Here is a 12,778-nt window from a genome sequence, read left to right on the forward strand (position 1 = left end):
TCAGATTTCTATACAATCAAAATAACGTCAATTAAATCAATGGGGTCAGTTTATTTATGGAGATAATATTTGCAATCTTATTAATATATATGTATATTTTTTTTTAATATAAAATTCGAAAAAATAAGTCGCACAGTATACGTTAGAAAGTTACGTTCAAATTCACCGTGCTGATAAACCAAGTCTATTAATTATCCTCCCTGTTTTGGGCGCAAACAAAAAGTCCTAATTTATGGATGTATTATTCGGAATATTCTTAGTACTCGTTAATGAGTGTAAACCCCAGGTACCGTTTGACTGTCTCGCTGTCTAGACAGCCAGGAACACCCCTTAACCTTCCGAGAAATGATCCGTCTGTCACTCAAACGCATTGTGTAATATTTCTATTGCGGCATTTATATTGCATTATAATTCTATGTTATTAGAAGACTTCACTAAAACGGCTTGACCTCCTGCTGGTTTATTTGTGTAAGAAGGCGTGAGGATATATCACTCAGGTAGTGCCATAAACATAGCGCTCTTGGGTTGGCATATACCTGATATCCCCACCATAACGTCAGCCGATCCTTGTCGTCCTGAAACCTTTCAGAAATGGAGATTTTTGGGTAAGGGTACGAATTTTCAAAAATAAAGATTTAACATGAAAAAAATTTAGCATTGATTTATAATAAAAGGTAAAATTTTTAAACTTAAAATAAAATATCAGAAAAGTAGGATTGTTAAAAGGAGTACATTGTGTACCGAAGGCGTAAAGTGGGCTTTTTTAGACCGAGTTGGGAGTTTGCAGTAGGAGTCGAGCATTTTTCCAGCGAATTCCTTACGCAGAAAAATGAGGAATTTGCGGGAATAATAAAAAACAATTTACGGGAGAAAAAAACTTTTGCTTCCTTCTAGTGGCAGCTTTGTAGTAGTAAAATTTTCAGTTTTGTTCGAACTTCATAGAAACGTATTTGGAGGTGTTTGGAGTTCGAATCATACGTTTTAGAACGCCTTAGGAGAACGGAAAATTTATATAGTGTTGTGTGTGTATTTGTTGTAAATGTAAATTTCATATTCTAATAATATCATTTTTATTTATACCATTATTCCATAAAGCAATTTCCGAAATCTCTATACTCCGCCTTCTAAACTGTCTGACCCATACCTAATACTCTTAATGAGGTCTACCCACCCCCACTCTTTTCAACGAATTTCATACGGCCCCAACCTTCTTGATTAGACTACCCTAACCTACTCACAGCTGCACCAGCCATATAAAAGGTTTGGTACAAACATTTTCAGTCAGTGTCGATGAAACCGCAGCCCAAGACACACAACCGTATAGTCAAAATGACAGGCGCAGACATAGTTTTGGCACGACGTATGAGGGACGAGCAAATCTTGAAGAAGTTCGCTGAACTTTTTGGCGAGGATTCAGAGGACGACGTTCCTTACCACCCGATCCACGCCCCCAATTTAAAAAAACATAATAAAAAGAAACAGCGTCAACCTCCGACGATCCAGGTGAAAAAACAGGACGTTCATGCAGATCGGCCAGCAGCCCCGCAAATTCAAGGGAGAGGAGAAAAAATTACTCAAGTCCAACCAGCGGTGCAGAAGCAAGAAGACATCACGAGGCAAGTGAGAGCTTCCTTCATGGTACCTAAGCAGCCGATCACAAACGATCAGATAGCAAGAGAAGTACGCGAGATATATAGATCTGGGCGTTCTACGGCAAATCACCGAAAACGTCCAGTCTATGCACCAATGCCTGGACTGGATTATCGGCTAGCTGCATCGAGAAAGTGTTTTATGTAAGTTTAATTAAAACTTTTGTATCACTTTTAATGTTAATAAATAATTTCTATGTGAGTTTAAAAATTAAAATTTTTTTCAATACTTTTAAGGTGGATGAACTCCACTGATTATTACTATTTTAAACTATATCAATTTTTATAAATCACTAATGTAATTATAATCATAAACAGATTCTGATTTGTTTATAGAATAAGACATATTTCACTTTGGTAGAAGTGCTATTTTCACTGTTTAATGGCTCATTTCATCAAATAACCCATTTTGACAATAAATGTTTCCTGCGCATAGCCTAATTATGAAAACTTCTAAATCTATGGTTGAAATGTATGTTTTTGTCACGTCGTGCGATTTTTCCAATTTTTTTTCAAAATCTTAAAATTTTATTTTTTAAATGAATAAATGCGTACGTGACGCATTTTCAAAATAGATTCGAAAATGCGGGCCTGAAGAGAGAAAGCGAGGGACAGATATCCCTATCGTAAATCTCTTGAGCTGCGCGCATCGACGCGAGGCATCAGCGGATGCATTAGGATAGCGATAGTAAGTTTTTCTGCGCATTAGTCGGCAGGAGAAAATTTTCGGCACGTCGGACCGAGCGCAATTTTATGACGAGCAGCTGCGTTTGCTCAAGCTATCGGCAGCGTCTAGAGCGACCGTAATTAAGACAGCCTACGAGGCTCGGACCTTTTTTTTTATTGCAGGGACAGTTTCGGAAAGTACGCACGCTTGCAGCTGTGTACTGATCCCGGAATTTTCCGCTTTTTGTCAAAGTATGAAAACTTATTTTGTTAAAATTCGAAATATTTATTTAGAATTATTTTACATCAGGCTATTGTATAAACTATGCATTTTTTTTTTAATTGCATACGTTCGCTTTTAGCAACAGATTTGGTGGGATAGTTCTACATAAATATATATATATATATACATATATATATATATATATATATATATATATATATATATATATATATATATAAATGCATAGTTTGTTTGCAGCTTGTAGTATAATTATAATTTTTCAAACAACAAACTGATAACGCGATCTATTTATTTATTATTTGGCACTAAACTGTATATTTTTCGATTTATACAGTTCGCTTCTTGTGCATAATTTATGAATGGATCAAATGTCTATTTGTTTATTTCTGTCTTATATTTTATTGTAATAGTCGGTCGGTGTGAAGCTACGATTGTCACAGTAAGCTATATTATTTGGCAGAGTTATAATCGTCGGTCGGTGTGAAGCTACGATTGTTATAACGATGCATTGCAAATTTATTAAACTCTAAGAATAATAAAGTAGTTAAATTAAATATTGAAGCTGCGGACAGATAAAATGTATAATTTTCATTAGTAAATTCAATAATAAATTCATTTATTTATAATTTTTCTTAAGAATAATGCGCATAAAGCCTTTACTTGTAAGTTTAAGTATAGTTATTTGGTATCGGTTTGTAGAGAATTTTACAAGCACTAACATTTTAACATTGATTATTTCACACAAAATTTCATTTAACCTTCATTTACAATAAACAGAATGCTTGGAAAATTCGACACAAATTGGCGTGCGCGTTAGCAACGGTATTTGCGTGAACCACGGTTGTAGAGGAGAGGGCGTAGGCGGACCGAAGGGCCTGACCTACGATACGTAGGAGAAGAGATGCGGAAAATCGGTGTAAGTGAGGGAAAGCTGAAATATAACGGCTTCTCTCACTCGCTAATTTTCGGCATCTAGGCGGAACGAGACCCCAACAACATCGAGGAGGGAGGATTCTAGGCCCTTCGTGCTGCCGAACTTCAGTATTCAAGATCACTTCGGTCCCGGCTCTCAGTCAGCACGGTTAGATTCGTGCTAGTACGCGAATAGTTAGATTCATGCGCTTGTACGCGTAGCATTAGATTTGCGCTAAGTCACGTATATATAAATTTTTGTTTGTATTTGCGCTAAGTCGCATAAATTTTATTAAAATATAACTCAAATCGAATAGAATTTGCGTGTGTTCGGTGTTTTTATTTGTCGAACCCAACATCTTTCAACGAGGTCCAGTCAACAGCAAATAAAAGTAAGTAATTATTAGTTATCTATCCTAACCTTTTCTACCCCTGCCTAAAACTATCGCTTGGGTAAATGAACCGATAACACCGGGTCATTTATCCCTCTCTCACTCTTCTAGAACTTAAATCGTCCGGGTTATTTTCTAGAAGATTTCTTTCATTTCTATCCTTTTTAAACAAGCATTCAAAGCACCCAGCTATTGCACGAAAGTGCAGGCTAAAGGTGTAATTTATATTAAATAAGCGCTGTAGCATCGTTGGATGTTACATTTTGACTACACAAATAAAGTTAGTATTTTCAAACAAATTTTTCTTTGGTGATATTAATTATATATATATACATCAATTTTTAATGACTTTTAATAATATTTATAAGTAAATATTACAATCAACAGTTTTATGGTTATACAAATATTAACTTTTATTTGTATGGTTAAATCATAAATTTTTACCATAAGTTTAGAAGTTTTCATAATTAGGCTATGCGCAGAGAACATTTTTTGTTAAAACGTGTTATTCGATTGAATAAGCCATCAAACAGTAAAAATGGCATTTTTACCAAAGTAAAATATTTCTTAATCCTTATACAAATCAAAATCTGTTTATAATTATAAATTACATTTCTGATTTATGAAAATTGATATATAGTTTAAAATAGTTGTAATAATTAGTGGAGTTTCCCCTTAATGTTTGTAAATACTTTTCATAAGACGTGCATTGAAAACGCGCTTTTTGCCTACAAAAAAGTGGAGCAAAAGTAGAGTTATTTAAGCCTGAGGCGAAAGACCTTTTTAGTGTTTTTGTTTGTTTTTATATACGTATAAACATACCCACACATACATATTTACATATATCTGAGGCGGAAGTACTCATTCTCGCTCCTAGGGAAAAACACTTAAATGTGTGTGTGCATGTGTGTGACACATCTCGTACATATATCTATACGTACAAATCCAGAAAAAACCGGACACTGAGTGAACAAATTTGAAATTTGAGAGCCACACCTACCCGACCACATATTTTTCGTTCTTCAGATCATATGGAACCCGAAAAACCTTGGCTCCCAAGATTAAAAAATACCTATTTTTGCCGGGCAGTTCAAATTCTCTTATGGGAATTTAACGCAGGGAAAATTAACGAAAACCAAAAAATTGCCACTTTTTGTCTAGGGTCGTAATCCAAAAATGTGTTTTAATAGAATCGAAGTATTAAAAAAGTTGTTTAGGCTTAAAAATGGCAAAAAATCATCAATTTTTCGATTTTTTACGGAAATCAGCGATTTTTCTTATTCTTAAAATCCTTATAACATTTGATCCGAGCGGTCAATTTCGACGATCTAAGGCTCAAGTTGTAGCTTATCTTCCGCTTTCGGTTTAAGAATTTATATCAACATTTTTATTTTTTGATCAGCTATTGAAACGGTCCGCGAAGGGTTAATACGCGAACGTGAAGGATTCGAGACCCGAAGTACGGAAGCCGGGTGACGACATCGGCGCACACACACTGTGTGCGCGTGCATATACCAAAGTATGCAGTACGGACATCTGTCGGACACACTGTGTGTGTGCGTTATAACTACCGGATACTCCTTCGACTCCTACGGGATACTTCCTTTTTAATGAGGCTCTTCAACGTGTTAACACTACAGCGGTAAGGAATGTCAATTAAAATATAAAAATATACTTAAAATTTAAATTAGTTATGAAAGCCGATGGTAATTTTATTTAGGGATTGTGAATAATAGGTTAGGTTGGAAAATACACAGCATGGACATCATTGCATTTGATATAAAATATAGATTAGTTAATTATGTATAATTTTTATTATTTAGGTACAATGTCTGGTAACAAGCGTTACGTCAACGTCACCTGTGAAGGCAGAACACTCAAGCTTCAAACAAACAATGAAGGCGATTTACCATTGCCGTTACTACGGATATATTTTCCAAATGCCCAGGGCTTAACATACAAAAAGGATAAACAAGAATATGCCTCAACAATAGTATCTGACGTATTCATACTGGACAAGGAAGTTGATAATTATAATGTCATTGCTTTTTGCAATTCTGGAACAAGCCATCTGGTAAAACTCGAGGAACAGGGGCTCAAGAAACAAAGAGTAATGCAAATAATGGAAGCGTTGAAAGGGAGTAAAGAGAAAGGGAAGGAAAATAAATCCTGTGCATCGAACAAAGCAAGTTGTCCACCACCTAAAAAAGCGAAGGTAAAATTATTAAATTGCATAGCTTCGATACCTTTATGCAAGACAAAAAAATATAGAATTTTATAAACTTATATAATTACAGCTCGTGCCATCAAAAGATAGAAAATTGAAAGTTGGATGGATCCATAAAGAATCTGAAGGAGATATATTTATACAAATAAAAGCTCCCATGGGTGGGATGAGAACCTTGATTCTAAATGATAGAAGCACGTACACTGCAACCGATATTTTAGATTTGGCCACAACTGAGTTTATGAAAAATACTAGCTTTACGCAAGATTTATTCAAAGATTGTCGCCTGGAGTTAGGATTATTTAATGGTACGCCACTACCACATTTTTTGGATGTAGATGGCAACGCATGCGACTTTTGGAAGTACTGTGCAAGTCAGGGTAAATCGTTGTACCGACTAAAGTTGTATTTATTATCAATCTTAAACAAAGCAACAGGAACAGATGTTCAGAAACACAAAGAAACCTATGATGTACAGGAAAATGAACAAAGGGCTGATGTACAGAAAAATGAGAAAACAGATGATGGGCATAATAAAAATAAAGAAAATGATGATGTGCAGGAAAGTGAAAAATTGGAAAATCTAAAGGACTTTGAAGCGACAAACTTAAAAATGACAGAAGATGAAAAAGTGCCATGGCTAGACGATCCAGATGAGGAAATGTCATCATTCTACAAGTCAGAAGAAATGTTTAATGAAATGTTGGAAATGAATGAGGATAGTGAGACTGATGACGAATAGGCAGTAGCCAATTCAATAGAAGTGTTATATCAAAGAGTTACTGTTTCGAAGTACAGTAAATTGCCATCTGTGATTGAACTCAGCAAAAAAGATTGTTATCGTCATCTGAAAATCGAGATGAGAGGAACAATCATAAACAAGAAAGAATTTGATCCTTTAGATTTTGGATTTTTCATTAGCCGTATAACAATGGATGGCAAAGTTTTATTGCAAATCTCAGTAAACGATGACTGCACAAAATCATACGAGTTCCCTGATGTAGATTTGTACTTCCAAGCTAAGCATACCATTTTACATCATTACAGTGTGCTCAATGGATTCTGTGAAAAAAACTATGGCCTTGGAATTATTCCATATTGCAATGATGACTGACAGCCAATTTTTTGTTGGAAAAGAACGGAAAAACAATGAAGGAAGGTAAATTTTTATACAGGTATGATGATGCTCAATTAACAACCAACGATGGAGCTGGATGGTCTTGTGAAATAATTTGCAATCACGCATATGGCAATTAAATGACTTTTAGTGACATTTTATACGTATGAATTGTTAACTATCGTGTTTACATTTTGGAGTTCACGTTTTTGTGATTGATTGAGTAGTTTATAAGATACCGTACAAATTTCTAAGTTAAGCTGAGCTTAGCTCAGTTAATTAAGCTTTCTAAGAATGAGAGCTAATAGTATTTTTTTAAATATTCCAAATGTTATTTAACTATGTTTTAAATATTTTTAAGAAAGTAAACTTTGACCAGAGTCACCTTAAGTAAAAAAAACAGTAATTTATTTTAGTTTTTGATAAAAGACGCATGGACTATTGCATAGTTCAATTTTTTTTTATGTGAAAAAATTTGCATACATTTTTGTGATGTTTATAGTATTTTATGAGATATTTGACAAGTTCCTAAGTATTCTAAGAATGAGAGCTGTGAACCTAAAATATTCTAAATATTTATTTATTTAATAATATTCTAAATATTTATAAGAAAAAAATGCGCAAACTTAGCGTTAAAGTCATTATAATTATCTAATTCAATAATGATTTCAAGAAAGAGACCAATGATTAATTATAAAAAATGGAAAATTTAGTTGAATGTTTTATAGACGCCAATGCTTAGTTAAGCTTAATAACAAGAATATATGAAAAAGTTGAACATTTTTATAATAAGAATGTATGAAAAAGTTTATTTGTACTATTACGTTACTGCACGAGATTTAAATTCTAATTTCACAGATACTTAATAAAGATTTTAAGAAAAGTACCAATAGTTAATATGACCGATGATTAAAAAAAAAGAAAAATTTTGTTTTATGTTCGATAAAAGACCATTGTATGATTAATATTTTTTAGTTTGTAATAATATATGAAAATTTTGTGTTCGTTGCATATAGCAATATGTAATACTTTAATTTATTCATTAAATAAAGATTTATGAATAATTGATTCTGTTTTATTCGACCAAAAATAGTTGAAAAATCAAACTTAAATAAAAGAGGTTATTATCATTGAATAGTGACCACATGCTACTAATAAATATGATCAAATGCTTGAGTTGAAATAAATATCTTCACTACTCAAATCGTCAAAAAAACAAGAATTTTTTGGTAATAATGTATTAATTAGCGGTAATAATAATTATTACATTACAAGGGCTTTATAATAATTAACATTATTATATTTTAACTATAAAAAAAAACTTTTACAAATGTCTTACTGTGAAGTAAAAAGAAATTCAGTTGTATATTTACACAAATTATTCAAAAAATTGTTGACCTAGTATTGTAAAATATGTACAAAGTTGGTTTATTTACTGTTCAACAGCTTTTATATTTTCATTTTTCTTTTCCTCCTCTTTGTCCTCATCGCTTTCTTCTTCTAGGTAATCCTTGTCCATTTTGTGGAACTTTTCCTTGTATTCTTCTGGCACTTCAACTTCCTTTAAATTATTAAGTCCTATTTCTTTTTCAGTTCTAAAAATGATTGGAATAATAAGTTTATTAATCACGATTAGCAAACTGATGTACGTTTGACGTTTAGTAATGGAAAAATTCTTCTTGATCAAAATGTCAACGACGTTTTCGCAAGCTAATAAAAAAGCTTTGTCTTTATCCCATTTATGCAATTCCCTGAGGATAACATAAGCATTATTGTGTCTGAGATTCTCGTCCTACCTTTGTAGTACATAATTGGCCTAATGCTTCTAACAACATAATCCTGGAACACACATTTCCATTATTAAATCAAACCTCATTTGAAAAATGCTACATTTATGAAATTGCAGGGAATATGTGTACCTGATGTCAGGATCTCGCTCCCTCTTTTTAGTTTCTGGCAAATATTGTAAATCTATAGGTAACTTATTATTTTCCTCATCTGTAAATTCTTCTGGTCCAGCAAGAGGTAACAATAAGTAAGTCACAATGTCAACATCTGGACTCATGAGCCATTCATGATTTTCAACATCAAAACAACAATTCCTTATTGTTCCAACAATTCCACCACGTCTTACATTACTCTCTTCATACTCAACAAAGGGGAGTAATCGTTGAAATACAAATTGATCTTTGTCCAACAAATATCTAAAAAATAACTCAACTTGTTTTCTTTAAAAATACTTGGATAAATCAATCTGAGACTTGTAATAGAATGAATACATACTTTTGCATTTTCTTTGTTTGACTGAGATTACTAATAACTGGTCCTAAATAATGTAGTTTTTCTCCTGTAGTATTATAATTATTGGTTGTAAATCAATTTAATAATGCAGTCCATGCTATCCCTGTTTTTTCTGCTAAAATAATGATTCTGTCAGCAAACATCTGTGGTCGTGTTATATTTGATAAAATCATGCAGCAAGGATCAGCTAATTTGCTATTCTTATCCACTATGTTTCTGAAAAATGCACGTAAACGATGGAAAAAAAAAGATTTAAGTAAATCTGGCAAACCCTAAAGAGTATTTAACCAGCATTGGAGTAGCATACGTCGAAGAGGATCTACAGCGTACCTGAGCCAGGATATTCCGAATCTGTCGATCTGAATGGTAAAACTGTTGAATTAACTGTTGAACAAATCTTGTTTTTAATTTATCATGAAATTATCTTACTGCTGAATTGGCAACCATGAATTTCTAAAAATTTCTGAAATGGTATACAGTGCGTTAAGGAAAATAATAAAGTAATAAGTATTTCTAGACAATTAAGTGTTTTAAAAAAGGCTGTTATAAATTAGATTATTAATTTTTTTTTCAAAAGGATACTTATTTATAAAAAAGTGAAAAGTCAAATGACATATGATTTTTTTTAAGTTTAATTTTCTACGTCTTCATAATTGCTTTTAAGCTCTTTCAGCTCTATGAAGAGATTTAAAGCCTCTTCTATGGTAGTTGGTGTGGTTACATCCAGGTTTTAAAAGTTGCACTAAGTCTACAGCATAGGAATCAAAGAGTTTAGGTTCTATACTAAATTGTTCCAAACATATTTTAATATGATCTTGATCAGCTTCTTTCTTATAGTCTGTAGCATCATAATTTTCTGGGTTGTAAAATAAACAATTTGGTTTACCCGATACAGTCTCCTGACATCTCTGTCTTCGTATTTTATGAGAGTTCCACTCTTTACGGATAACTTCTAAGTCGTACTTAAGTAAAGGCCCAAAACAATATCTTAAAAATTCTATTTCAATTACGTCAGAATCATTCAACAGATTAGTATCTCTTAAATCTTTAAAGAAGTTAATCCAAAAATTAACACCTTCCCGTCTCATTTGAGACCAGTAAGCTTCTATTCTTTGATTGGACGTACTTCTTCCTTTGATGAAACTATCTGCTCCAGATAAAGAATCTTCATGATCATATCGTAAAGCCTGTTGAAGAGATTCAACTATACAATTTTCAGTACCCTTATCAGATCTTACCAAAGTTGGAAGCAAATCGAATTTTTGCACAGTTTTTAGATAGTAATAAGAAATTATATCTGGATTGTTATTAGAACTAGCCACTTCTAACCATAAAATTTTTCTAGAGAACCCGTCGATCCCACCATGGATAGCAAACCCAAAAGGCTTTAGCTTATCATACCCATCGATATGCCATATAAAGTTTGGCCCAGGTACATTGTATTTGCGTCTCCTTAATCTATGTCTTAGCCGTTCAGCAAGACCATCAGGATCTACTATCCGTAAAATATCTAAGATGGTATCTCGTTTCACAACAAGGTTATAAAATAACTTCAACCGTCGCCACAAAGTCTTGTAACCTAAATCTGATCCACTACTGTCTAATTCACTGATAATAGCACTACAAACTTCTTCTAGGTCACTTCCGATGATACCTTTTCTTCTTAATCCAAGATTCCTCAAGATTCTCTGTAGGTGACGGACTGTTATGTTTATATTATGATTTCTCAGCAAACCAACAATTTCTTTGTATGTATATCCTCTTTGAAAATAATAGTTAATACATTCTTCTCTGGATTCCATAGAGCTAACTTAAAGATTTTAAATGTTCAATCCTTTTGTATACGTGTGAAAAAAATAAGCTGAAAAAATATAATAAAAAATTTAATTTAGATAAAAAACGAAATTCAACTATATTACAAATGATACCTTTATGATAAAATTAAGTTGCAGAATCATTTATAGAAATCACGAATTGAGGTTAGAAAATGACACACAGTACTCAAACAGCAATTAAAAATTTCGAACTCTCAATCGTTCATTTAAATATACAACAAATGAAATAATTATTTTATTAAGTATAAATAATTATTGTATATCTTTGTTAATCCTTTCCAAAATTATTCTTCGCACATCACAGTTCACAGTCGCACTAGCACGTCGGCCGTTACATGAGTTTAAGCCTTTTTTTTCGTTTTCGGAGCATCGATGCACGCCCACACAGTGTGTGTGCACCGATGTCGTCACCCGGCTTCCGTACCGAAGTTAGTAAAGCGGGGGAGAAGCACATTCGAAGAGCGATAGCAGACTTTGATCCACCCGGTAATATCTGTTGAGTGGACATTACCTCCCTATCCTCTGTAATGGCCGAGTTACCAGAGGAGAACTGCTCGTGTGTAGAGGGAGATGAGTAGGGTATTCCCACTACGCATATCCCGCACACTTAGGTAAACCACGCAGCTATTAGACTGATGTGTGAGGTACTACCATCCTATACCGGTGACACAACTGCTGGGGGGATGGGAATGGGTAATGCTAAACAAGGGTTTATATGTTTTAAATGTCTTTCATTTATTGATTTAATCATTTAGTATTCACAATTATAAGCGATGCTGGATCTCAGTCTACATGGAGAGGGAGTGGACTGCACGCATACTCTTCGAGAGCCTGGGGCTCTTGGACTACTGGGTATGGTGGAGACCGGAGCAAGCAGCGAGTACTACCATTCGCACGTTGCTCAGTTGAGAGCCAGATCATGAATGCTCGCTGCTGGCTCCGGTGCTTCTTATATACCCGAGTTGCTCCCTCTCTCCTGTGTTACATGCGCGCACGCCATCTACCAGCGCGTAGGTAGACTATTTACATGTAGCTACTAGTGCCCCTCGGTCGGTAACTTGCCTACGCCAGGCAAGTTATCCATTGCTGCTCTCTTGTATACCCGGCCGGGGCCTGCCGTCTCACTATATATATATGACGATGAAAACTGCCAAAAAACGGCCATAATTGATAAGCATATATATAGCTGCTCATAAAATTGAACTGTTAATCCAAATTTTTTAAACGAAAATAAAAGAAAAAAGCTTTAATTTGAGCACTGGATGATTAAAATTGGTTGCTTGAATCAGAAGTTATAAGAATCTTAAAAATAAGAGAAAAATCGCTGATTTTCGTAAAACATCTTACTCTTCGTGACTTTTTACTATTTTTAAGCCTAGACAACTTTTTACCCAGGCAACCATTTTTAACTCACCAGCCCTTAAGTTAAAGCTCT

General features: G+C 33.8%; 3 protein-coding genes across 3 annotated transcripts; 1 reads left to right on the plus strand and 2 right to left on the minus strand.

Annotated features, from left to right (window-relative positions):
- The first annotated feature begins 5,330 nt into the window (after nt 1–5,330).
- On the plus strand, nt 5,331–8,134 carry LOC107981424. The gene is made up of 3 exons (XM_016987358.2): nt 5,331–5,505; nt 5,687–6,078; nt 6,161–8,134. The coding sequence occupies exons 2-3, from the start codon at nt 5,692–5,694 to the stop codon at nt 6,830–6,832; spliced, it is 1,059 nt and encodes a 352-aa protein (XP_016842847.1). The 5' UTR covers nt 5,331–5,505; nt 5,687–5,691; the 3' UTR covers nt 6,833–8,134.
- Nucleotides 8,135–8,485: 351 nt separating this feature from the next.
- Nucleotides 8,486–9,955, minus strand: LOC100114082 (protein HGH1 homolog). Its single transcript, XM_016987354.2, is given in 7 exon segments — nt 8,486–8,802; nt 8,887–8,991; nt 8,993–9,046; nt 9,127–9,411; nt 9,491–9,780; nt 9,832–9,867; nt 9,938–9,955. Coding segments are annotated over 7 exon segments (951 nt in total). The 3' UTR covers nt 8,486–8,639.
- LOC107981423 lies at nt 9,839–12,240 on the minus strand. Its single transcript, XM_016987357.2, has 3 exons — nt 11,437–12,240; nt 10,091–11,369; nt 9,839–9,971 (listed from the first exon to the last, which is right to left on the minus strand). Exon 2 carries the CDS (start codon nt 11,308–11,310, stop codon nt 10,168–10,170), a length of 1,143 nt encoding a protein of 380 aa, XP_016842846.1. The 5' UTR covers nt 11,311–11,369; nt 11,437–12,240; the 3' UTR covers nt 9,839–9,971; nt 10,091–10,167.
- Between the last annotated feature and the right edge of the window lie 538 nt (nt 12,241–12,778).

Source organism: Nasonia vitripennis, chromosome 4 (genome assembly GCF_009193385.2).
Source record: "Nasonia vitripennis strain AsymCx chromosome 4, Nvit_psr_1.1, whole genome shotgun sequence".
NCBI lineage: Eukaryota > Metazoa > Arthropoda > Insecta > Hymenoptera > Pteromalidae > Nasonia > Nasonia vitripennis.